Source organism: Chiloscyllium plagiosum, chromosome 20, assembly GCF_004010195.1.
Source record: "Chiloscyllium plagiosum isolate BGI_BamShark_2017 chromosome 20, ASM401019v2, whole genome shotgun sequence".
In the NCBI taxonomy this organism is placed as follows: domain Eukaryota; kingdom Metazoa; phylum Chordata; class Chondrichthyes; order Orectolobiformes; family Hemiscylliidae; genus Chiloscyllium; species Chiloscyllium plagiosum.
In genome coordinates, this window is record NC_057729.1 from 51,565,639 (window position 1) to 51,591,723 (window position 26,085).

The following is a 26,085-nucleotide window of genomic DNA, read 5'->3' on the forward strand; positions in this document are numbered from 1 at the left end:
TTTGCTTACCCCGTCGAACCGAAACTACTTTCACAGGGTTAGGAACATGCATTCCAAGGTCTCTTTGCTCAGCAACATTCTCCAGTCATTTTGGGAGATTATTTTTACTATTTTAACTCTCCCAGCTGCGTGCCATATGTGATGTAATGTACAGAGACAGGTATGTTTGTTCATCTCTGCTACCTAGTTACCCCTGTGGTAGACCTTGATGAATTACCCACGGGTGGAAACTGGCCTCATTTCTGCTTTCGTTTGAACTTCTCCAGCTTTAATGCCCGACCATCACTCTGATATCTGGATCCTTGTCAGATGTCATGACTTTATTGGGAAAGGGAATATATACAGGGTAAACAAAATTCTGACTTTGATTCTTGCCGTAATTAGATTACTTACAGTGTGGAAACAGGCCCTTCGGCCCAACAAGTCCACACCGACCCGCTGAAGTTCACCCACCCAGACCCTTATGTTTACCCCTGCACCTAACACTATGGGCAATTTAACATGGCCAATTCATCTGACCTGGACATTTTTGGACCGTGTGAGGAAACCGGAGCACCCGGAGGAAACCCACGCAGACACGGGGAGAACGTGCAAACTCCACACAGAGTGTCGCCTGAGGCGGGAATTGAACCCGGGTCTCTGGCGTTGCGAGGCAGCAGTGCTAACTACTGTGCCACCGTGCTCTTGCAAAGATTCTGTTATCTGTATGCTGATGGTCATCCTTCAGTTGAGTGAGTGATCAGATGAACGAGAATGTTGTATGAATTCTTTATTTTAGGTTTGTGTCCGTTTGCCCACATGGAGAAGGAGAGGGATGCTGTATGTCTGTAGCATCTGGGTATTTTTCACGCTCTTGGCACTGGCCCCTTGTTATTAGCACTCAACTGATCAGGGCTTGTTGCCGGGTAGAATTTCCTTGACACAAAAGATCCTAGGTGCTTTTCAGTTTTTCTCTTTCTTCCAGCTCAAAAAAATGTGTAAAACTTGATTTTCAAGTTGCAAACAACTTTCCTAGTATTGCAGTTATAGCAGTCCAACTCCTACTTTAGGTTATAGCCTTTTGAATAAAAAATCAGCAAACCAGGGCTCCCACAGGAAAGTAGTTGAGAATGAGTTTGAATAGAACATAGAACATAGAAAAGTACAGCACAGAACAGGCCCTTTGGCCTATGATGTTGTGCTGAGATTTAATCCTAATGTAAAATATAGTAACTTAACCTACGCACCCCTCAACTCACTGCTATCCATGTGCATGTCCAGCAGTCGCTTAAATTGTCCCCAATGACTCTGCTTCCACCACCACAGCTGGCAACACATTCCATGCATTCACAACTCTCTGCGTAAAAAACCTACCTCTGACGTCTCCTTTATACGTTCCTCCTAATATCTTCAAACTATGACTTCTCGTACTAGTCAATCCTGCCCTGGGGAAAAGTCTCTGGCTATTGACTCCATCTATTCCTCTCATTATTTTGTACACCTCGATCAGGTCACCTCTCTTCCTCCTTTTCTCTATAGAGAAAAGTCCAAGCTTATTCAACCTTTCTTCATAAGGCAAGCCCTCCAGTCCAGGCAGCATCCTGGTAAACCTTCTTTGCACCCTCTCCAAAGCCTCTGTATCTTTCCTATAGTAGGGCAACCAGAACTGGACACAATATTCCAAGTGTGGTCTCACCAGGGACTTGTACAGCTGCAGCAAAACCTCATGGCTGTTAAACTCGATCTCCGATTAATGAAAGCCAAAACAACATATGCTTTCTTAACAACTCTATCCACTTGGGTGGCAACTTTGAGGGATCTATGTACTTGCACACCCAAATCCCTCTGTTCCTCCATACTGCCAAGAATCCTGTCTTTAATCCTATATTCAGCATTCGAGTTCGACCTTCCAAAATGCATCACTTCGCATTTATCCAGGTTGAACTCTATCTGCCATTTCTCAGCCCAGCTCTGCATCCTGTCTATGTCGCGCTGCAGCCTGCAGTAGCCCTCTATATTATCGATGACATCTGCAAATTTACTAACCCATAACTACCTCATCCAAGTCATTTATAAAAACTGGAATAAGGAGGAAATACTGAGAACAGCTGGTTGTTCCCAGAAACTGCACGTTCTGACCATGTATTTTGATTCTTTGGCAGCTAAAGTTCTGGCTTCATTCCCAGTGTTGCTAAAAGTTTCATTCACACCTCTTAAACTTTACTCCTCATTATCTCCCGAGCACATCTGCAGTGCTGTGCTCTAAGTCTGTCCTATGCTCAGTCTGCAACTCTGTCCTTTTGCTTGCTGTTCACCATTCTTCTCTTGGAAACATAAGGACTTTCACTAGCTCATATGCACCATAGAAAGCATTCTATCCAGACACTTCATAGCTTGGTATGGCAACTGCTCTGCCCAGGCCCATAGTAAACTGCATAGAGTTGTGAACATAGCCCAGTCCATCATACAAGCCAACCTTCCGTCCACTGATTCTATCTACACTTCCTGTTGCCTCGGGAAGACAGCCAACATCACCAAAGACCCCTCCCTTCTTGTTTATAATCTCTTCCAACCTCTCTGTCAGGCAGAAGGTACAAAAGCTTTAGCACACGTACCAACAGGTTGAAGAACAGCTTCTTCCCCACTGTTATTAGACTTTTGAATAGACCTCTCAAATTTCAAATCTAAAGCTGATTTTATTTTTTATTCACCTTCTTTGCAGTCAGATCTTTGTTCTATCACCCTGTGATCCTTGTGTATTGTGATCTGCCTGTACTGCATGTAAAACAAAACTTTTCACTCTACTTAGGTCCATGTGACAATAATAAATCAAACCAAATCAAATCACACAGGAAATTCTATTCCTTCCTTTTTCCAGATGTGTGTGGTCTAACCTGCACCACGCCCCATTCTCCCATCTCTCCTGCTTTTGCCCCATTGGCTCCTGGTTCAGCAACTCCTTGTTTGAATTTCTGTCTGAGCCAAAACCTTCTACCAACTCCGGTCTGTTCTGCATCCCTGAATTTCTTTGGATCCTCCTTTTGCCACCATATTTTCAGTTGTCTAAGACCTAAAGAGTGAGATTTCCTTGTAAATCTCTAATTTGCTGTCTTGCTTGCTTTAAGAAATATCTTTGAACATATTACTTTACCAATTTTCTTTGTTGGTCATCCATCTTAATCCTAATAGTTGCTTTTGAGGTTTCGTGTCACTTAATTTGATAACTTTTTGAAATACCCTTGGATGTTTACTGCGTTCAAGGTGCTATATGAATAGAAAGAGTTGTTGCTCAGTTATTTGGGTGAACATTGGTTGAACATTTTTAACATGAATTTGACCGTTTTGCTTTTGCTTTTGAGGTTTGATGGAAATTTTATTGTAAAGTAACTTCATTTTTGCATAAAAAGAACTTCAGGACAAACTGTCGCAATCTTCTAATTCTTTTAGGAAGAAATCAATGAGCTGAACAATCAGATTGCTGCAGCTATCCCTTCGACACCTCTCGATGTAAAACTGGCTCCAGAAGATTTCATTGTAAATGTAAGTGTTTGGATTGTTGAGGTTGAGTTGCTTCTACTCCCCATCCTTGAATGAAAGGTCAAAGGTTCAAATTGTGAGCGTTACTGAATGAGCTTATTGTATTACAGACATCAACTGAAACTTTGATTAAAGTTCCTCTACATGTGAGCTCGGGAGAATTAAACTCTTATTCTTCTGGCTCAAGATCTCTGCTGAATAATGTTTGTCTACATAAGCTTTGGCTGAGGGATCGTCACCTGAGTAATGTTTGTCTACATGAGCTTTGGTGAGGGACTGTTTAGTTTGTTTGAGATGCAGCTGCCAGTATTTACCCTGCCAACTCAACTGAAACTAAATGTTCTCTTGTCTAACTTGACCCATTAATCTGACTGCGTTCCACTTCATCTTGAAAATACCAGTGAAATGTCAATATTAATTCGTCGTTTCCAGTGTGCAAGAATGTACACGCGCGCACACACGTGCATATGACACACGCTGATTCACACGTGCACATAAAAGTCGCAGTACAACAAGGGCGGAGTTGTTGATGAATCAAGTAGTAAATTACTGACCAGTTTGTGCTGCAATTAATCCAGAAATGTAGTGCTTGCCTGGGTTAATGTGCCCAAATCTGTGGAGTGGGACTTGAATATGCTAGATTCATGCTCGGGGCCAAACCTTATGCACTGAGTGTTCCTGCTGACGGAGTTGATAATCTACTGAGGTCAACCTAGAAACACTCATTTGATATTCCCTCTTGGCCAGAGTGTAAGTTTGCAAACTGTTGTGCCTGCATTTCAATGTGAGGAGATGAGTCTAGTTAATAGTGGAACTAATGGTAACCGTGCATTCTTGGAGCTTTCTCATGGCACCACAGAGGAGATCTAAGATCTTCTTCTGAGACTGGCTGTATTTTATCTTCACTGAGCTGCTTTGTGCAGGAGGTGACATCAGTAATGGTGGAGCCCTGTGATGGTGCTATGTGTTCGAAATTGTCGAGTCAACTTTGGATTTCCTCTTTGCCAGCCTAAGTTGATTTGTCTTTAATTTACTGTTCCTCCTTTTTTTTAGATTATATTACATTACAGTGTGGAAACAGGCCCTTCGGCCCAACAAGTCCACACCGACCCGCCGAAGCGCAACCCACCCATACCCCTACATTTACTCCTTACCTAACACTACGGGCAATTTAGCATGGCCAATTCACCTGACCTGCACATCTTTGGACTGTGGGAGGAAACCGGAGCACCCGGAGGAAATCCACGCAGACACGGGGAGAACGTGCAAACTCCACACAGTCAGTCGCCTGAGGCGGGAATTGAACCCGGGTCTCAGGCGCTGTGAGGCAGCAAGTGCTAACCACTGTGCCACCGTGCCGCCCACAATCTTCTTGATTGTGGGGTGCTTGTTCTTTGCTGAAATCTCGTGCAACCAGAACTTTGCTTTGTCCAGTATATTGGCCAAGGAGCTAATGCACGGATTCTGGAACAATTTACTTTTCTTGCGGACTGGCACTTAAAAAAAACAAATGTGATTGTTCAAATGGGTTAGAGGTGGTCTTTCAATCTCCCCTTCGTATGTTTTGATTTTCAATTGGCCAGTGACATGTCACACTGATTCGGGCCCCAATAAGGAAACACATCATGGTCCTCTGTAGAATTCCCAGTTGTGTTTTGTTATTCAAGATAAGATCATTCTTTCCTCATTGTTTTTAAGTGACATGACCTTAACATTAGAACCAGGTCATTTGAAGATGATATCAGGGAGCACTTGTTCGCACAAAGGGTAGCAAAGACTCTCTGGAGGTTGAGGTCAAAGTGAAAACTTCCAAACTGTGTTTTTGTTTGGTTCTGTAACATTTAATATCCTTGTTGAACAAAAGTGAGTCTGTATTAGTTAAGATGCAGATTGGCCATGATTCATTGGCAGAACAAGGTTTTGGGTCTGAATGGCCTCCTGCTGTTCCTATATACATACGTTCTCATGAAGTCCTGTTCTTCAGTGTGAATTAAACCCTAGCAGGGCAGTTTGCTTCTCCATAAATTGAAACATCGATAATGTTGTTTTAAAATGCTATCTTTTGTGATTTAGCCTAGTATAAATTTAGAGCTTGTTATGTCTTATTTATGTATTGATTGATCCTCCCTGTCTAATCTAGTTCCTTTCCTAATCTGTTTTCAGCTGGAAATGACGTGGCATGGGTTTCCCCTTAGTTTGCTCATTTGTTCATCTGATAGACAGGGTACCTCTTCTCAATAAATCCAAGTGTCAGTCTTTTGTTGGGGAGGTGAAGTAACTGTCCTTTTGGCTCTGCTAACCTTTGCAGGTTCAAATCCCACTCCAGAAGCTTGGAGCATGAAATATATGCTCACAATCCCAGTGGAGAGATGTTGTGCTGCACTTCCAGATATTCTGCCTTCAGGATAAAGTTTCAAATGGATTTTTAGATGTTTTTGTATTACACATTTGTCTGTGGTTTCCAGTGTTTCCCGCCACTGAGATTAAGCTAAATTATCTGATCTTGACCGATTGCCTTCTTTATACGTAACAATCACATTAACCTGTTGCTACTCTTTTCCCATCTTCTGTTGTCCTTTATCAGTATTTAATTATTTTCAATTACAGGTAGTTCTTCTATAATGCGAAGGTCGCATTCTGTTACAATCCTGCATTATAGAAAAATCGTGCTTTAAGTGCTGTTTCTAAGGTATTGGCGATGAGATACATTATAGCTAACATGCATTTTAGAAGTTCGTGCTTTTGAAGCAGTGTCCCAAATTTGTCAATCACATTACAGCGAACTTACATTAACAAGATGTGCATTATAGCAGAATATGTTATGATGCAGTGCTGGGTTAGGTGGGACTTGAACCCAGATGTTTTACGCCACAAGACTGCTAGAGTCAATGTTTGTCCCTCAGCAAACATTATTAAAACAGGGTTATCAAGTCATGATCACAACACACTGGTCTCCCTGCTATAGGAAAGATGTTGTGAAACTTGAAACAGTTCAGAAACTGATGTTGCCAGGGTTGGAGGGTTTGAGTTATGGGGAGAGGGCGAATAGGCTGGGGCTGTTTTCCCTGGAGTGTCGGAGGAAGACTTGTAGAGGTTTATACAATCATGAGGGGCATGGATAGGGTGAATTAGGTGTTTATCCCAGGGTAAGGGAGTCCAAAACTAGAGGGCATAGGTTTAGGGTGAGAGGAGAAAGATTTAAAAGAGATCTGAAGGGCAATGTTTTCACACACAATGGTGGTATGGAATGAGCTGCCAAGGAAGAGGCTGGTACAATTATAACATCTAAAAGGCATCTGGATGGTAACATGAATAGGAAGGGTTTAGAGGGACATGGGCCAAGTGCTGACTAATGGGACTAGGTTAATTTAGGATATCTGATTGGCAAGGACAAGTTGGACCGAAGAGACTGTTTCTGTGCTGTACAACTCTGTTTTGTGAGAGCTTGCTGCGCATAAGTAAACTAATACGGTTCCTACATTATGACGATGAATGTTTTTTAAAACATATATCAAGCATAAAGCACTTTAGGATGATATAAGCTCATGGAAGGCACTCTCTCTAGATGTTAGTCAGTTTACCAACAAAGCGACATGCAATAGGGGCAGAAATGTTTCTGATGAAAAAGTTTTAGAACTTCATCATCTCTTTCTTCTTATTTAGGTTGTTCAGATGGATTATGGGATGGCAAAACAAAACCCCATTAACAAGATCCGTTTCTATTGCAAGCACAACCCCAACCAGGCAATCAAAATTCGGAAAGACCAGGTAACCTCAATCCTTGGAGAGGAAATCGATTCTGGTTTTAAAATGTGAGCACTCTCCAGTTATGCACTGACTGAAGGCATGGTGTGAGTGAGGCAGTTGTGCGGACAGCCTGGGAAAGCTGTCTAGAGCTTGCTCCTGTTTTTCCCAACAGCAGCCGCTGCCTTTTGAGGTGTTGGGTAGTTCTTTAGAGGGTCGAAATCAGTTTGTTTTTTCACTTCTTGAGGGCTACATTTCTGCTTTTCCAGTCGCAGTAACTCCTACATTGGGTGACGCATTCACATAGTGCCTTCTGTATTTGTGTTGACACATGAGGTATTCGCACTCTCTCTCAAGCAGAATTAGAAGAATTTATGAATATACTGAATAATTATCAATCGTCCACTAAACGTGAAGAAGGGCTTGTGCCCGAAACATCGATTCTCCTGCTCCTTGGATGCTGCCTGACCTGCTGCGCTTTTCCAGCAACACATTTTTCAGTAAAGCCACAATACACAAGACAAGCACCGAGTATTGAAACTGGCACACAGCAACAAGCATAAATTAGCAACAAAAGATTTTTTCCTTGAATTAACTGGTGCACACTTCTTTGCACTAAATACCATCAATTAAAATACATCTCCTGTAGGTGGGGTAAGTCATGGCTAATCGTAAAAGCACAAACTGGAAGACTTTAATTAGGCAGTTACATTTTACTACCTCTCAGACCTTGATCTCAGATTATGATGTTCGTTACAATAGCACCCACTTTATTTTTTCCCCGTATGCAGCCTTAAGCTAAGGATTCTACCACCTCTCTGTGGAATTTGTTACCACAAGCAGGAACAGGAGGAGGCCATTTGACCCCTCGAGGCTGCTTCACCATTCAATAGGACCATGGCTGATCTCAACATTCCTCAGGTCCGCTTTCCTGCCCTTCCCATAACCATTGATTCCCCGACTGATCAAGAATCTATTTCAGCCTTAAATGTACACAAGGACTCTGCCCCCACAGCTCTCTGTGGCAAGGAGTTCCAAAGATTCTCAACCCTCCGAGAGAAGAAATTCTTCCTCATCTCAGTCTGAAATCAGTATCCCTCTTTATCCTGAGACTATGCCCTCTGGTCCTAGACCCTTCCATGAAGGGAAACGTCCTCTCAGCATTTATCCTGTCAAGACCTTTACAAATTCTGTATGTTTCAATGAGATCATCTCTCATTTTTCTAAACATTAGCAATTTCTAGACATTCAGACTTCCAGTTACCTTACCTTACCTTTGTTGATGGTTTAAAACTGTCCTTGCTGCCTACGTCTGCTCACTCTCCCCATCTCATTGCAGCTTTCCCTCCCCTCCCATTGGGGACCTGTTCCCCATTCCCTCTTGGACCCTCTTTCTCTTCCTCCACTCTTAACAGCATTCCTTTACTCACTACCCCCTTCTTGTAGTCTCCTCTATCCAACACCCCACCTTGCTTTATCCATCCCAGCAATGTTGCTTGGACATTCCCTCTCTCCAATCCAGATATTTTGTAGCCTTCTTCACCCATACCCATCAGGACCACTCTCACACATGCACAGACTCGCGGGCACGCGCACATACCTCCCTCACCCACTCTCGCGCAGTCTCACTCTCGCACGCTCTCACTCGTGCTGTCACTCACGCACTCTTTCACTCACACAATCTCACAGGGTCTGTGATTGAATGTTCCTGTGTGTTTAGATGGTGGGATGCGATAACTTGCCCATTGCCACAGTTCGAAAACTTGAGAGAGCCTCAGCTGACTCTGATGTGATGTTGAAACTCACTGCATTATCCCAGGAACTTCAGCGTCACTACATTTGTTCTTACTCGGTGTGAAAAATTAACTTTCTTCCTCCTGTACCCATCCAGGTGTCTCAGCTGCTGCCAGAGAGGTTTACTGAGCAGCTGATCCAAGTGTACTGCAAGAAGTCTGATCAGCCAAGTGTGGAAGCAGCCAAGAAGCACTTTGTACAGTGGTGCATCAACAAGAATTTCAGTAAACCCAGGGTAGGGAGCTCGAGACTGTACTGTCACTTCTGTATTCTTTATGTTGCCATCCTGAAATATTACAATATTATCTCACTATAGAAGTCAAACAAGATCACCTTGTGATTGATTCATAGTCCATTTACTCACCCAATGCCAGGTGTTTTGGTGTTATCCAAAGTCTGGAGTGATAATGTCACTAGGCTAATAATCAGAGGCCCAGATTAATATTCTGGGACAGGAGTTGGAATCCCACCAGGGCAGCTGGTGAAATTTGAGTTAATAAAAAGTTCAAGTAAAAATGGTGTAACCACTTAATTGTCATAAAAACCCATCTGTTTCACTAATGTCCCTGAGGGAAGGAAATCTGTCACCCTCACCTGGACTGGCCTGCATGTGACTCCAGACCCACAGCAGTGTTACTTGGCAATTGCCCTCTGGGGATGAGCAATAAATATTGGCCCAGGTAATGGCGTCTATAGTCCATGAATAAAGTCAAAAATATTGGGAGGCAGGCAGTGAATTTTTAAATCTTGGTCAGTATTTCCCAAACTAATACAAGTATTCAAAAAACCCCACGGTATTTATACTCTTGTTGTTGAGAATTTACAGGCATAATTCATTGTACATGGGTCATGTGCTATGAAACAATTTACAAAATGTAATAGAATGTAAGTGCAAAACACAAGGCAATACAATGATGCCTTTGTTATGGATCAGGCCAGAACCACTCAAAACATTTCAAGAAAGTAACCCAGACCCTAACTTTGCTCGTTGTTTTAAGAAGATATACAGTGCATATTCCAGGAGAGATGCAGCTGGTAAAACCACTTGGTTTTAAACAAAACAATTTATTTACAAGATTACCAAATGAAAAACAAACAAAAGAGAACAGAATACCGAATAACTTAACCGATCCGCAAACCCAGCAGATTATACCAACTTAATGATGCTGTTCCAAATATTTGCAACAATCCCCATAAACACTCCTTGGCACAAAAGGTAAAGTCAAGCACAGGGTCTTGCAGGAGAGAGAGAGAGAGAGCCAGCATGAACCTGCTTCTTTAGGTCCAGCTGCTTCAACACTGCCTGTCTGCTTTCTGTGCACAGCCAGACTCTTCCAAAAACCAAACCAAACCAAAGAAAAACTGAGCTGGGAGAACTGGCCACTCCCGTTTCATTGTGCAAGGGTTTATTCTTTAAAGCCTTGACAGCCTTTTGGCTGGGGCAGTATCTGTTATCTATAATCAAACCGACCTTACAACCCATCCAACTTGAACTTTTCAGAGTCTGTGTCTTTTTATGACCTCTCTGGAAGAAAAAAGTCAAGGACACCATAACCTTGTTAAAGGAGCAGCATTGTCATACCTTTTATGAGGATGATACCACAGATCGGAGGCTGTGTCATGGTGACGAACAGGGAGTTCCTCTCGCATGCCTTGATCAATATTCATTCCTGAATAAATATCAATAATAGCAGATAGCCTGGATACCATCACGTTGCTGTGTGTGTGGGTACATGCTGTGCAGAGATTTGCTGCTACACTTGCATTGCCACGGTGACTACACTTCAAAACTACTACACTCACTGTAAGGAACTTTGAGACATTCTAAGTTTGTGGAAAGTGCTATATAAATGCAAATCTTTCTTGCATTCTGGTTCAGCCCAGTGATGCATGGAACAGTTGGAGTCCTCATGTGTCTGCTGTCATGCTTTCCCTATTAATTTCAATATGTCCACCTTCACGTTAATGTAAAGGAAGTTTGACAGGTGGGGAGTTTTCTGTGTAGCCTCAGTGAATCAGAGCAACATGGGATTTGGCAGGAACGCAGTGATTTGAAAGTCCCATGCTGGGCTACAGTTGGTGCTGCGATGGATGATCTCATCCTGAGCCCCAGGAGGAGGGCAGAAGAATTCACCGGTGCTCCCAGATTGTTATTGGTGACCCCAACTGGCAAGTACAAACGTGTGGATACTGAGAGAGGACAGGTTTATCCCCACTGGTCCGAAAATCTGTCGCATGTTTTGCTCAACCTCCATGTGCATCAGCTTTTGAAGGGCTTGCTGTGAGACTGGGTGAATCAGGTACTCCTGGTCAGAGGGGGGAGGTCATGAGAAAATTGACTGGGGTGAGGGAAGTTGATTGGATGATGGTCACTTGTACTTGTCATTTACTTAGAATTCACTCAAGGACCACCATTCATTGTCCGTCCCTAGCTGCTCGTGAGAAGGTGGTGGTGAGCTGCCTTCTTGAACCGCTGCAGGTAGATCCACAATGCCGTTAGGGCGATAGGAATCCTGTGGGGATTAATTCATCACCTGACTCCTGACCACCAGGAGCTTGTCCACCAACTACAAGGCACAACTTAGGACTGTGATGAAATACTCCCCACTTGCCTGGATGAGTGCACACTCAAGAAGCTTAACATGATCCAGGACAAAGCAGCTCGCTTGATTGACACTACGTCCACAAGCATCCACTCCCTCCATCACTGATGCTCAGTAGCATTAGTGTGTACCATATCTACAAGTTGCATTGCAGAAATTCATCAAGCTCTTTAGACAGCACCTTCCAAACACATTATTTCTACCATTTTGAAGGACAATGGCAGCAGATACATGGGAACGCCACCACCTGCTTCTTTCCCTCCAAGCCATTCCCCATCCTGACTTGGAAATACATTGCCGTCCCTTTATTATCACTGGGTCGACATCCTGGAATTCCCTCCCCAGTAGCTTTGTGGATCAACCCACAGCAGGCAGAAAGCAGCGGTTCAAAAAGGCAGCTCACCACCACTTTAACGGCAACTAGGGATGGGCAATAAATCCTGGCCCAGTCAGTGACGACCATGTCCAACTAATAAATAAGACAAAAAGGAACACCAAGCCAGCCAGCCCTGGGGGTATTGAGATCTTTAATTGGCCAACCCCTCTTGTATGACCTCCCCCCCCACAGAGCTTCTCCAGTACTTACATTTGCCAGTTATTCTCTCTTTCAAAAAAGCCAATGTTCCTGACCCCGTTTTCATATTTATTTACAGGATGGTGATATCGTTGCTCCTGAGCTGACCCCACTCAAACCTGACTGGAACGACAGTGACAGTGGAGCTGATGACTCTGATGACAAAGACGAGCTTCTGTTTAATTCCCATCCCAATAGTAACCGAGCCAAGATACAGCTTTTCAAGTAGAGTCTGTGATACCTTTCTGGGAACCCTTGGGTGACTTCCATTAATGGAGTCGCATGGAAGTGGGATGCCTTCAGGAATATTTTGATGTTTTTAAAACTGTTAATTTCTTCAATATTTTCTCATTTAAAGAAAGAGAGGGGAAAAGATATCTTTGTGCAATTAGACCCCAGTCTAAACAGCTTTGAAAATGTTCTGATTTGGAGGAACGTTTAGTTTTATAAAACCAACAGCTCATTGAACCATCATTTGCCCATGACAGGCATTCATCAATAATAAAAATGTATGTTTTTTTCTCTCTATATTGCTTAGTAGGCCATCTACAGGTTCCCATTGGGAATGGTACTGAAGGACCATTAATGGGATTCACTCCTAAAATTTAAGCATTTTACTTGCTCTGTTCTGCTTGCTATATATATATTTTTGAGTTTCTTTTATAAATAGTGATGAGAGAGAGAGCAATGGAGTTTCCATTGCTAGGACATAGCGTTGAGAAGATAGGGCAGTTGATGGTTTCTCATCAGCATTCAGGTTTAAGGGTTATGTTGTCTAATGTTTCCTGGCCATTGAAATTTGATGTTGTTAGGAGCTTGTTCATTAGTTTACTTACCTTACCATCATAGAACAAATCAGCAGAAGACTATATTGCATGCATCCAGTAACTGTTGCTTTGCTTCGAGTTTGTAGTTGGTGTTATCGACATTGTGACTTCTCAGTATGTTACCTCTTCAGTATACAATTTAAAATACTTTAATCTTAAAAAGCTGCTATACCTTAGCCACTGGAGCCTGGAAGAAATTTGATAAATTGTGATACATTTTCCTGCACAGTTAGAGGGAGGGTAATTTGTGGCTGGTGTTCCCAATTGCTTTGTTAGAATCTGATTGGTAAATATTGCTGTAGGGGTCCGATGGTCAGTACATGGAGCAGATGCCGCTCACTGGACTGAAGATAATCCAAGGTTGGGAAGCACTGTATTATTCTGGCAAGAGTTTCCATTGTCAAGATAAAGGTCATGTATGTACATTTGGATATTGTACCACTAGGATAAGCTAGGGCAGAGGACAATCTAGATTCGATCAAGTAACTCTTTTCAGGTGTTGAGGTAATATTTAACTTAGATTGAACTGGCTTCTGGATATTACAGGTTGAATCACCTCATGTTTACAGTAATTCCTGACTGAATACCGTATATGCAGATTTATGAAACAAAAAATTTGTCCTGTAGATGTCAGCAAACTGAATATGTCATTTACAATACTTCTTAACCTTGCATATGGGTTATGTAAGTGATTTTCAAGTCAAGATTTGTGCTGTTGTGGAGAACTGCACAGGAACATGTAGCTCTGGTCTAATATCCATCTCTCAGTTTATCGTTCCCTACAGTGCAGTGTAAAATCCCATCACGTACAAATCGTGATCCCAAAAATGAAGCTTTTTGATGTCGATGATATATCCAACAGAAAATACCTTAATCCCACAGGCATTAAAAGACAATGTGACCAAATCCCAAATATTTTAAGGAAATAATAAATACTTTTATACTAGGACATGTGGAGGATTTACTGATCCTGTGAATCAATGTAAGGTGTACATTTCAGTTTGAGGTTTGTTTTTATGTACAGTGTACATGTATCTGCACACATTACTCGATTTGAGTATGGCACCTCTTTTTTTTCCCTGAGCTCCTCCTTTTGAGCGTCATTCTACCATATTTATGTAATGGTGGAAATTTAGAATTCAGTACCTCTGCAACCAACAGGAAAATAAGTTTGTGAGCAGTTGGCCTAAATTTGAGATTAAGGACAAAGGACATGGGTTTGTTGAGATGCTGCTGTGTTGTCTGTGGATCTGGATAGTCTGTTTTTGAGGGGATTTGTCAAGAACTGGCTCAGACTCCTCCCCACAGCATCTCCCTTTTTGTTCTGCTTTGCTGTTAGCCGGGAGCAGTGTCCTGGCTGAGTAACCAAACAACATGTTGTGCTGCCTAATGATGACAAACCAGACCATGCCCTTCCAACTGCTCAGAATTTGACGTGGTTTATTCCTAACAAATTAAATAGAATTGAGACCAACTTGGTCCAACTGCAATGTGTACTGTCCAGAGCAAAATGCAGTCAGTGACATTCATATTGGCACGTCATCAAACAGTACTTTGGAGCCTTGGCGTAGAGGTCCTCCTATCTCCTTCCATTAATATTTCTCAGGTTACTTCAAAGGCACTACATAAATGCAAGTTATTGTATGCAAGCTGACATCTCACAAGATAAATGAATAATTGTGAAAAATAGTTGAAGTGTGGCTTTGTCCACAGGCAGTCGGATGGGTTTATGAGTGCACTGCATGGCTACCCTTGAGTCCAGGGGTGAATGGGAGTGGCGGGGTGGTGTATGAGAGGGAGCTCTTCCTGGGCCACTTCTGTTTACTGTTGTATCAGAACATACTCAGGAGTGGTACAGTGCATAAGTAATTTACTACATTTCCAGGAAGACAGCATTTGTCATTGACTGACTTCTGGAATGGCTGAGAGCCTGTTTACCCTGTACTAGGGCCTGAATTTTAACTTTTGTTGCTCCATTTTTTGGATACCAAGATAACAAAGCTGTGTTGTGTAATTAATTTTAAATTATTTTTAGTGTGTACTTTAACACTGCTTTGTCACTTTGTTTTTGTGACTCTGGTGAGGTTTATGGTGGTAAAATATCAGTTTGCTGTTCCTATTTTTTACCTGGTGAAATCCCTAAGCTTTCAAGTACTTTGCTGGGACCCATTGTGTTATGATCAGGTAAAGTAGGCAATATACAGTTTTGTACAGTGTGACCTGTTTACTTTTAGAGCAATCAGGGGAAAATATAAACTGTTCTTTGCAGAAGCATTGAACTTGTTATTAGAGTTTATTGATTTTTGCTTGTAAAGAATTTCCAAAAGGCATAGCAAATGTTACCAAGACTTCGATTGTCTTGTCACAATGTTAGAATGCTGGGAGAGGGAAATGTTACAGAATTGAATTGAGCATTGCCAGAAGATAGGAGGAGCTTGTGCAATGCTTCGATAAGTTAATCCTGCAAGCAAGATGAGTTATGTTTTAGCAGAGGGGTGATTAATAGAATAAAATAATTTGGCATTCATCATATGTTGAAATGTTACTTTTTATCCTATCAGATTGTGATTCTGAATTGACAGAGGAGCTATGATCCATAAATATTTGCAAGGCCCATGTTCACATCACATGAGTTAATGTGATTTTTTTTAACCTCATCCCTTGTACTTCGCTCACTTCAGTCCTCTCTGATTGTTCCTGCGGTCTTTAATCATGGAGGAAATATAAGGTGAGCTCTACAGCAGCAAGTTGATCACTTGGTGTTTCGACTGGTAGTTCTCAACAAAAAGATGATAACGCTTCATCTGTCGTCGTTTACTCAGCAACCTGGACAGTTCATTTTGACACTTACTTTTCTTGTACATGTTGCTCCTGCAGTGGTGGTGCAGGACTTCTGGCAAGATCTGGGTACTTTGGGCACAGAATTGCTTCCGCATCTCCTTTTGTGAGAGAGGCTGCCATGGTCTGATTTGTCAGTTTAACATTGTGAAGACTATGGCATTACTTGCTACCTTTGATATGAATAATCTCCTCGCTGCAGACCGATGTGAGACATAGATTCATTCAATGCAGCAGCCTGTGGCATTGTAACAGTGTTAACAACCAGGAACTCATACTTTGGGTTGAAGCAAAGGAATTATGCAGCAGTACTGTGTAAATGGCTGTGAGAATGCAGACTTAATCTGCAGTTAATAAAAAAGGAAACTTTCCATGTATTGGTTTATAGGGAGCAAGACCAAATGATCGTTGATCTGTTGCAAAACTTCAGACTGTGGTGGCTCTTGAATCAAAGGGCTTATTGAAAAGGTGTTGTGAGGAACAAGCCCAAGGCCTTTCATGCACTTTATACGCACTGCAATGGGTGGAGGCCTCCCTACTCTGTTGAATGTATCCTTGCAGAATCCTTTTTGATGTAGAAACCTGGTATCCTTCTCTCAACCTGACGAAAAGATTGTATCCTGTTTGAAAAGAACCTGCTTTGAGGTTTCATCTGTTGGTAGCCCTGACCTTTCGGCAAAAGGTGTGGAAACTACTTGGGGGGTGGGGGGGAGGGGGGAAGGTAACAAAGGTCATTTTACAAACTAAGTATGATGCAGAAAAAGGCCATTCAGCTCATGGTCCTGTTTTGATATTTATGATGAGCAGAAACCCTCTCTCACCCTACTCAGTCTCACTCTACCAGCATAATCTGTTCCTGACCTCCTGTGTGTATCAAGCTCCCACTGTATCTTTCTACTATGTTATTCCCAATGCTTCCAACTGGTATTGAATTCTGCATTCACGCCTCTCTGTACATAAGAAATTTCTCTTGAATTCCCAAATGAGCATTGATTATCATGCAGAAGGAGTCTATTAGCTTAACATTTTAATCGAATAATAATTATTGCAGTAAATCCACTAGAATGCTTTGGAAGTATATACTTTGCACCTTTTGCATATTTAACAAAATATTTGCCTTTGTTTTCTTTAGTCACAGTAATAGGGTTGCTAACAATTTCTAATTGTGTCTCTCTAAAGCCATCTTTACCTTGAGGGAAGGTCATCAACTGAAGGTTATGTGGCCTTTCGAAACTAGATCATTATATTAACAGACACCTCAGTGTTTTGATTTTATGATCATCTGATGGTCCATTGTTCAAGATAATGGCACATTGCAGTCTCCCTCTTTTAATGACAACGTCTAATAAGGTGGTTATCAGGGAGGGTAACAGTCGGGCGTGACTGGTCCGGGAGATGCTGCCCTGACACTGTGTGATGTAGGTGAGGAGAGTCTCGTACATTTCTAATTCTACTCAAGAAATGGACCTTCATCCATCCTCACTTTCGTCTTCCTTATTTTAGTTAGAATTCAACTAAACGTGAATAATGGATATTTCATGATGAGGTGCCTGGAGAGGGGGCACTTTCAAATGTACGCTGATAATTCATTTCTAGCAGGCCTTCTGCAGGCTGTGTGATGTGAATTGAAAGTGGCAATACGATACATTGCGCACACAGGGATTCCCATCTATGCATTTACCTGCACTGTGCCTTTTATGATGTAAATATTTATGCCGTTCAGACATTTTGGTCAGACTTTGTAACATTATAGCTATTGGCATGTTTTTCTTTATAGAAAGTTTGTAATTGGTTAATAAAAAATGTTCTTCGAGATATTGACTCTGATTATATAATTATTTTGCACTTTCCAAAATGGTAATAAAGATTAATTTCTTTTTAAATTTCTGTATATTAAATAAATATGTAACATGCATTTTGAATATAGCTGCACATCTATTGCAGTTGAAATTTGAGAGGTGACTGAATACTTTTTTTCCCTTTGGAATTTGAAACTCCAGGAATAGTTTGGGAGATGGTTGGGTAGTATTTCATCAGTTGGGCTCTATAACCGCACATGTTGGAAGGATTCTTTATCATCCTTCTGGTTATTGGTCTGAAGCATTAGCTTTGTTTATCACACCTGCCTGTCCTGCTAAATATTTTTACAGGATTTTCTGTTATTTAATTCAGATTTCCAGAATCTGGAGTATTTTGCTTTGATGTCCCTGTCTCTTGCCCATATCCTGTCATTACTTTAAAAGTCCATTGTCCAGGAAACTTCACTGGGTAATGATCAGAAAGGATTCCCTTCCTCCCACTCCAGTCCTTTGAAACAGATTACAATTGAGTATTTCCTGTCATTCAACACTTAATCTGGCTCTGGAACTTCTGTCTGTAATGCATTTCTTTATAACCCTCGTTGCAACCAGAGCCTGCAATGTTTCCCCAACTCGTTATGGTTCCAGATGGGATGCTCCAAACTGTAAGGTCCTGGGTGATGAAAGATGAAATTGTTCCCCCTTTTACTCCCTCTTCATAACAAGGTTAATTCGAAAAGAAAAACCAAAAGAGCTATGGATGCTGTAAATCAGAAACAAAAACAGAAGTTACTGGAAAAGCTCAGCAGGTCTGGCAGCATTTGTGAAGAGAAATCAGATTTAACGTTTCGGGTCTGAGGAAGGATCACTGGGCCTGAAACGTTCTCTTCACTGATGCTGCCAGACCTGCTGAGGTTTTCCAGCACATTCTGTTTGAATTCAAAAGGATCCAGACTCAAATGATTTAATGTTATGAAAGAAACCAATTAATTTGGCTTTCTTGTGTTAACAGTGAGTTTATTCATTATTAAAGGTGAGAAGAGTTAGTAATGCAACACATACACGTGTCCAAAAGCATCTACATTAGAAAAACATACAGGTCTACAGAACAATCAGAATCATTCATGGAGAGTGGAGTGTTGCATGTTATAGCTGTTGCAGTGGAGTTGGTCAGGTTCATGATCCTGAGTTTTGCAGGTTGGTTGATATTCTGTAGTTCTGATTTCATTTGATTGTGGTTGAATTCCAGCATTCAGGGTATGAAAATGTCTTTTTAGTTCCTTGTTGTCTGGCTGCTGACAAGCTGACTTCCAGAACTCAAGTGAGTTTGAAAATATGTCTGAAGTTTGGAATATAATCCACATGGGGTGACTGGCTGTTGAATAGGGAGTCATTATCTCGTTGTTATCTTTGTAGTTATTAGATCACAATCCACCCCTTAGAAGGTCTGTTGCTTCAAGTTTCCTTTGTATCTCTGGGTATGACATTCTGAGAGTCCCACTCCAGACAGCCACTTAACTTATATCTGCAGCTCTGACAGCCTCTCTTAAAAAAAAAATCTCACATCTTGGACTTAGAAGTTAAAAATAGCCACTGTAGTCTGTGGTTTTGATCCATGGTCATGGCATTTCTGCACCCCCCTCCCCCCCAATATAATGAATGAAATGAGAATCATTCTCGTTTTATTGCAAGGGGTGACAAAGAAAACCATGCTGTTGTCCTTTCTTTTCCCCACACTCAATATTATCTTTTTAATTCTAATCTACCTCTTTAAGTTCTGGACATGCCACCTGCGATTACAGAGGAACCTCAATTATCCAAAATTTCATTATCTGCGTATCAGATTATCTGGCAAGATTACAAGGTACTGATGCTTGGCTAAGCTGTTATCCGGCATTCGATTATCCAGAATTCGATTAACCGAATGAAATACTCCCTGCCCATGTCCTTCAGTAAATCGAGGTTCCTCTGTGCATTTAATTTCCCAGCAATGTGGGCAAGTTTCAGCTGGCATAGCTGAAATAATAAACCCCAATGGAATAACCTATCATTCTGGGTTGTCTTCATTTCCATAAAAGTTAATGGGTTATGGTTAGAATGCATTGTGGTCTCTCTCCACCCATTTTGGATGTAGGTCTCAAAATGTTTGAGAACTGGCAACAAGGAAAGACTTTTGTATGTGGAGTGCAGTCTCATGTTTATTTAGTTTTGTTTGGAGAAATATCAGATTGGTGTCACTGATACAATTCACCTTCCTGAAGGAGAACAGTTGATGTAATGACTGGAGCTGCAAGCTCACTTGTTAAAATGGCAACCGGCTTTTCAAAAGCAGATTGGCATTGCTCAGTCCACATTTCCTTTGATTTTTCTACATTGAGTATTTCAGCAGAATAGCCACTGGGCTGATGTTTTGGTTGAATTTTCAGTAAAACCCTTACTCCCAAGTACCTGATACTTTCTAGTTATAAAATATGAAGAACTATGCTACTGCTTACATCTTTGCAGCCCTAGGTAGTATTTATCCTTCACTCACTGTGCACTGTGTAGTAGATTGATAATTTGGACCATAGCAACATCACTCGGTGAAATTGACCATCAGGTCAGCTGATTGCTTCCTGAAAATACACAGGCTTCCAGTTGCCCCAGATGTCACTGAACGCTAGGTGGTTGTCCAAGTCTTCTACATGATTCAATAAGCCTGTCACTATTGGGTTCATCAGCCCTATGAAAGGTGACTGGGACATGTCAGTGTTCAACTGGTATGCATCACCACTTCTACTCTTGTCCTCTACATTCATGGCAATGGAATAGACTTGTTACCTGCTTGTCCCCTTCTTAGTGTTGCTCTTGTTCTACCATGACTCGGCCTTACTTCATTTCCTGGTCTGGGATCTCAGTCAGACCATTTGCGTCCCTGAACTGCTTTGCTACTCTTTGAGCCGGGTCTTTAAGGGTTCCCCTGATATTGGTGGGTGCATTAACACATCTGGTTGAAAGGATGTGGACCTTTGCATTTTGTTTTATCACTGTCTGAGAGATTCTCGAGTGTTTTTCACAGCTCACATGGGTCACTGCTGGAATGATGCTATATCATCTAACATAGAGACTTGCTCCATCAATCGTAAAAATCTGTCCTCCATCAGTTTCAGAGAGCAGTACATTTGGTTGCCATAACCTGGTATGAATAGAGTAAAATCAGTGGGTTCATTGGGTGAGGCCCAGATAGTAAACTGAAGGAAGTCTAATTCTTTATTGCAATCATGGGATTCTTGTGGCAATGTGCCCTGTTATGGACCAGACCAGACCCCCTCAAAATATTTCAGGAAAGTTGTTTTAAGCAGGGATAATGCAGATATTCCAGCAGAGAATCAGCTGGTCAAGCTACTTAGTTTAAAACAAAACAGAATTTACTTAGAAGATTACTGAATGAAACACAAACAACAGAAAACAGAATACCGAATAATTTATCTCATCTGAAAACCCACCAGACTCTCACTTTAATGATGCTGTTCCAAATACTTGCAGCAATCCCCATAAATTACCCTTGGTACAAAAGGTAAAATCAAACACACATTCTTACAGGAGAGAAGGCAGAGAGAGAGAGAGTGTACCAGCCTGGACCTGCTTCTCTGGGTCCAGCAGCCTTCCTTCACACTACCTGCTAAAACCAAACCAAACCAGAGTAATGCTGTACTGGGAGAACTGGCCATACCCCTTTCATTGGACAAATGTGGGTTTTTAAACTTGAAAACCTTCTGTTAGCTATTATCAATCTGGCCCTAAAACCCTTCACCTCAGTCTCTGTCATTCACGATCTCTCTTGGGGGGAAAAAAACCCAAGGACTGCACAGCCTTGTTAAAGGAGCAGCTTTGTCACAGCCCTCATCATTGTTTTCTGGATTTGGTGTTACCATTCTAGCACCATCTGTGACAGTGGGTGAAATGATGAAGACCCGTCATGGCCAGTCAAGATCCGTCATGACTTCCCGGAATATTTTGGATAAGAAATTTTAACCCTGATCTGGCTGGATCTTATTGTGCAGATTGTACAGGTAAAGAACTCTGTCAATTCCCTCTCCATTCTCCTGGCAGTTATTGTTCTCTAATAGATGGATAGTCATGTCCAAGGTAGTTAGGAGGCACTCATAGTCCCTTTTTTCATTTGGGCAGGGGTACCGCATCATCCACTGAAGCATTGCTGAATGGTTCCCCTAAGGCCACACAGTATCTATCAGTAGTACAGAATTTATCGCATGTTCAGTTTTCCTTTATCTTGGCAGGTTCTGCAAAGCCTTGCTGCATCCTAGTTGAGCTATGGCCAGTGAAAGTGCTGGCTGATGTGGCCACAGTTTTTGTGAGACTAATATTCCCAGTTGTCAGAATCCTGTGAGATAGCTATAATATTTCCATACGATGACTGGGCAGCACTATTACCCTGTTGGATCTTTGACCGCTCCTCGTTTGCAGATCTGTGGTGGGGCGTGGGGGTGTGGTCTTCCCATTTCCTCATAAGGAACTTTATCTTTAATATCATAACTTTCAGAGACTGTGTCTGCCCAAGTTTCAGTGTGAGCTACTGTATTTAACACTGGGTCAGTTTGTTGGGCTGCTATCCGGGAAGACTTATTTATTGCCTCTTTAGGATGTACTAGGCACCCAAATAACCAGATTAGAGGGTCTAGCGTTTGCAGTCCGGCCGGAGCTTCCACTAGGTGAGTTTGTATGGCCATGGTCTGGGTGACCATATAAGAAGGATAATGCCAAGGCACTTTCTCCTAGAATTGATTGCTCTCCTTGACCTCCATAGGCGACCTATGGACCACTAGGAATGCTATTATCTTTGATTCCACAAGGTCATTGCTGAGGAGCAGTTTGACCCCATCCACAGGTAAGCCACATATGACTCCTATGGTCCCTGGTCTTGACAAGTTGGGTAAATTGGCCATGCTAAATTGCCCATAGTCTTCAGAGATGTCTAGGTTAGGTGCATTAGTCAGGAGTAAATATAGGGTAGGGGAATGGGTCTGGGTGGGTTACTCTTCGGAGGGTCGGTGTGGACTTGTTGGGCCGAAGGCCTGTTTCCACACTCTAGGGATTCTATGAATAAGCTCACACTTTAGATCCAGCTGGTAAAAGGGGGTAGCCTTTTAATTAGTACTGACTGTGCTGTCTGGCAGGAAGGTCATGCCTTTACCCGGCAGCAGAGTTTGGCTGGCTCCGTATCCTTCCATATTTCTAGTCTTGCTGAAGGAGCAGCACTCCAAAAGTTTGTACTTGCAGATAAACCTGTTGGACTATAACCTGGTGTTGTGTGACTTTTAACTTTGTCCACCCCAGTCCAACGCCAGCACCTCGACCCTTCCTTTGGATAATACTTGAGGGCTTGTTTAACGGTGTCTGCACTTTCAGGAGTGCACTTACAGGGTTTCGTAGCCACTTATACCTGGAGTCATATTCGGCTGTGACAGCTTCCTCATGTTATTTTACAATATAGTGAAAATTGTCCGCGGTACAAGGTTCTGACCCAGGGTCAATACAGCCTTCATTTCTTCAAGATGGCCAAAACATTTCACACCAATGGACCCACCACTCCACAGGGGATTTCAATAAAGACATGGATTGCTTTTACATTGAAACTTCAGAGAGTGTTGAGATTCATCTGATCTCGGAGGCTTGATTTGAACTTTGTTCTGAGATGGATGATAGAACTTAAACTGTTTACATAGTGTAGCCAGTCTTTTTGACTTAAGAATAGAAACATCGTTGGAGAAATGAAGCTTTAATGTTTACTGAATTTTAAGAATTCAGTTAATTAGATGGTCTAACTTGCATTTGTATAGCACTTAAGTCTTTGCGGGTCGGGGGGAACAGATCCAAGATGGTGGCGATCTAATAGGTCTGCTGTGATGGGCTCTGCACCAAAACCCAAGTAAGGTGGGCTTTCATCCCCGCTCCCCACCCTCACGAGTCATCCATGGGAAAACATGATAAAGCAAAGCAATACAAAATAACTAGAATCTTTTAAATTCTGATTCTAATGAATGAGATGAAGACAAATAAAGGAAAGGGAGCCAAAGGAGTGCAGCAAGCAGGGCACTCCCCTACAGTGTCAGATGCACCCGCACCAGAATCTAGTCTCCTGAGTTTGTAGAACTCAGAGAGAAAATCGAATTGGCGCTAGAACCGATCTCTGCCAAGAGCAGGAGATCTGAACGCTGGGTTGAGGCGGTTGAACAAAGGACTGCAGCGTTAGAGACCATGGCGGAGAATTCAGAGGGCGATGGGCAAATAATCGAGCTCCTGGACCGTGAAGAAGGCGAGAGCCTGGTCAGCTTCCTGGACCGGTGGCTCCTGCAGCTTCTGGGGTTGGGAGTTGATTGGGGCCGGGTACGGGGTGGAGCTGACCCATGGATTGCGATGCAATGTCCCCGCCCGCTCCTAGTGCAACTCCAGTGTTATAAAGAGAAGCAATTGACAATGGAAGCCTCCAGAAGGCTGGGAAAAGACTCTCAGGCTCTGGTGTACAAGGGTTTGAAAATTGTTTTTTCAATATAATTAAGAGGAAATCTCAGGAAAAAGAGATTTGAATATCCAATAATCTGTGAGGTACCTGGCAGTACTGCACTTCAACCATGGAGGGTCTATTTACAATTTTGATTCAGCAGAGAAAGCAAGGGATTTTTTGGACTCTTTGAAATAAATGGTCTGGGTCAGGGGAAATAAAAGTTATAGACAATGGCATATCCTTTTATTTTATGGTTGTTGGTCCTACAGGTCTGGCATTGCTTTGATGTCAAATTCTCTTTTTCTCTCTTTTAGTAATTTTTGTTGTTTCTTTGTTTCTTCTGGGTGAGGGGTGGTTATTTCTTTTATTGAAGACGAATGAGGTTGATGTATGGAGGGGAAGGAGTGGGCGTCCATTTTTAACTCTCATATGTAAGTAATAGGTTTTCTTTATTCCTGTATTGCTTGGATTTGGGGTGCGATCGTACCTGGGAGGAACCAGGAAGCTTGTAAAGTTTGGGATGAGTGCCTTCCATGAGCGAGTGGGGAAATCTCTCACGATTTTATTGTTTATATGTTTCTTTGTTTAATTTAAGAGTAGTGGTTAGTTTTTTTAGTTTTGATAGTGTCTGTACTGGTAGTGTTTAGATTTTATAAATGTTGTGTTTTCTCCACTCAGTGCACCAGGAGTACGCTTCCTCCACTCGGGGAGCCACGGGCTGCTCTAGGCGGTCCCACAGATGGTTCGTTTAAATGGTGCACTCGGAATATAAAAGGGAGCCATTTCCCGATCAAAAAAAAAGGTGCTCTCAAGCCTCAGAAAGGAAAGGGTTGGCTTCGCCCTGTTACAGGAAACACATTTGAATGACGAGGAACATTTGAAGTTACGGCAGGGAGGATTTTGGTACGTATTCTTCTCCTCTTTCAATTCTAAAAGCAGAGAAGTGGCCATACTAATACAGAGGAATCTCCCATTCCAGATAATAGAAAAAATTAAGGATGAATATAGGCAGTTCATCATCCTCAAGGCCTTAATACACAGGGAAGATATGGCATTCTGAATGTCTATTGCACCCCCAGTGTACCCTTAAATTCTTAATTGACGTAGTTTCCAAATTAATGGCTCTTGGGATGTGCCGTACGATTGTAGGAGGACACTTCAACTGTCTCATGGACATGAGGTTGACAGATGCCAAGGGGTCTCTCGGGTATCTCTCTGCAATCCAGACAGCTAGTGGACTTGTATGGGGTGTTGGGACTGGTGGGCATGTGGAGATGTCTCCACCCCAATGGGAGGGATTTTCCATTTTACTCCAACCCACACAAGTGCCACATAAGAATTGATATGTTCTTTGTTCCATCGAGCTGTCTGGATTCGATGCTATCCTGCAGGATTGGGAGCATAGCTAGTTTGGACCATGCGGCAGTGTACTTGCATGTTAAGATCACGGCTAGTGGGATAGATATGTGGCACTGGCACATGGATCCATTTCTTTTGAACGGTAGCAAATTTATAGAGTGCTTCACAAGGGAGTTTAGGGCCTACTGGGACTTTAACTTGGGTATGGCCAGTAACCCATCTGTGCTTTAGGAGACTACCAAGGCCTATTTAAGGGGTTTAATTATTTCATACTCAGCAACCAGGAAAAGGCAGAGAGGAGAGCGGTAACCGTTGCTGGAGGCCGGGCTGAAAGCAGCCGAATTGGCATATTATGATAGACCAGGAGAAAGTGAGGTCTGCAGATGCTGGAGATCAGAGCTGAAAATGTGTTGCTGGAAAAGTGCAGCAGGTCAGGCAGCATCCAGGGAACAGGAGAATCGACGTTTCGGGCATAAGCCCTTCTTCAGGAACACATTTTCAGCTATTATGATAGACCAGCCATGGT

General features: G+C 42.3%; 1 protein-coding gene across 2 annotated transcripts in view; it reads left to right on the forward strand.

Moving 5' to 3' along the window:
* The window catches only part of samhd1 (SAM domain and HD domain 1), a 65,789-nt gene extending 48,050 nt beyond the window's left edge, over nt 1-17,739 (forward strand). The window contains exons 13-16 of one of the 2 annotated variants that reach the window (XM_043710809.1): nt 3,427-3,519; nt 7,180-7,284; nt 9,152-9,289; nt 12,311-17,739. In XM_043710809.1, the coding sequence (XP_043566744.1) occupies nt 3,427-3,519; nt 7,180-7,284; nt 9,152-9,289; nt 12,311-12,460 (486 nt within the window). In that variant the 3' untranslated portion in view covers nt 12,461-17,739. Of the gene's footprint in view, nt 1-3,426; nt 3,520-7,179; nt 7,329-9,151; nt 9,290-12,310 lie in introns of those variants that run through there. The other variant, XM_043710811.1, reaches the window with a different exon arrangement.
* The last annotated feature ends 8,346 nt before the right edge of the window (nt 17,740-26,085 follow it).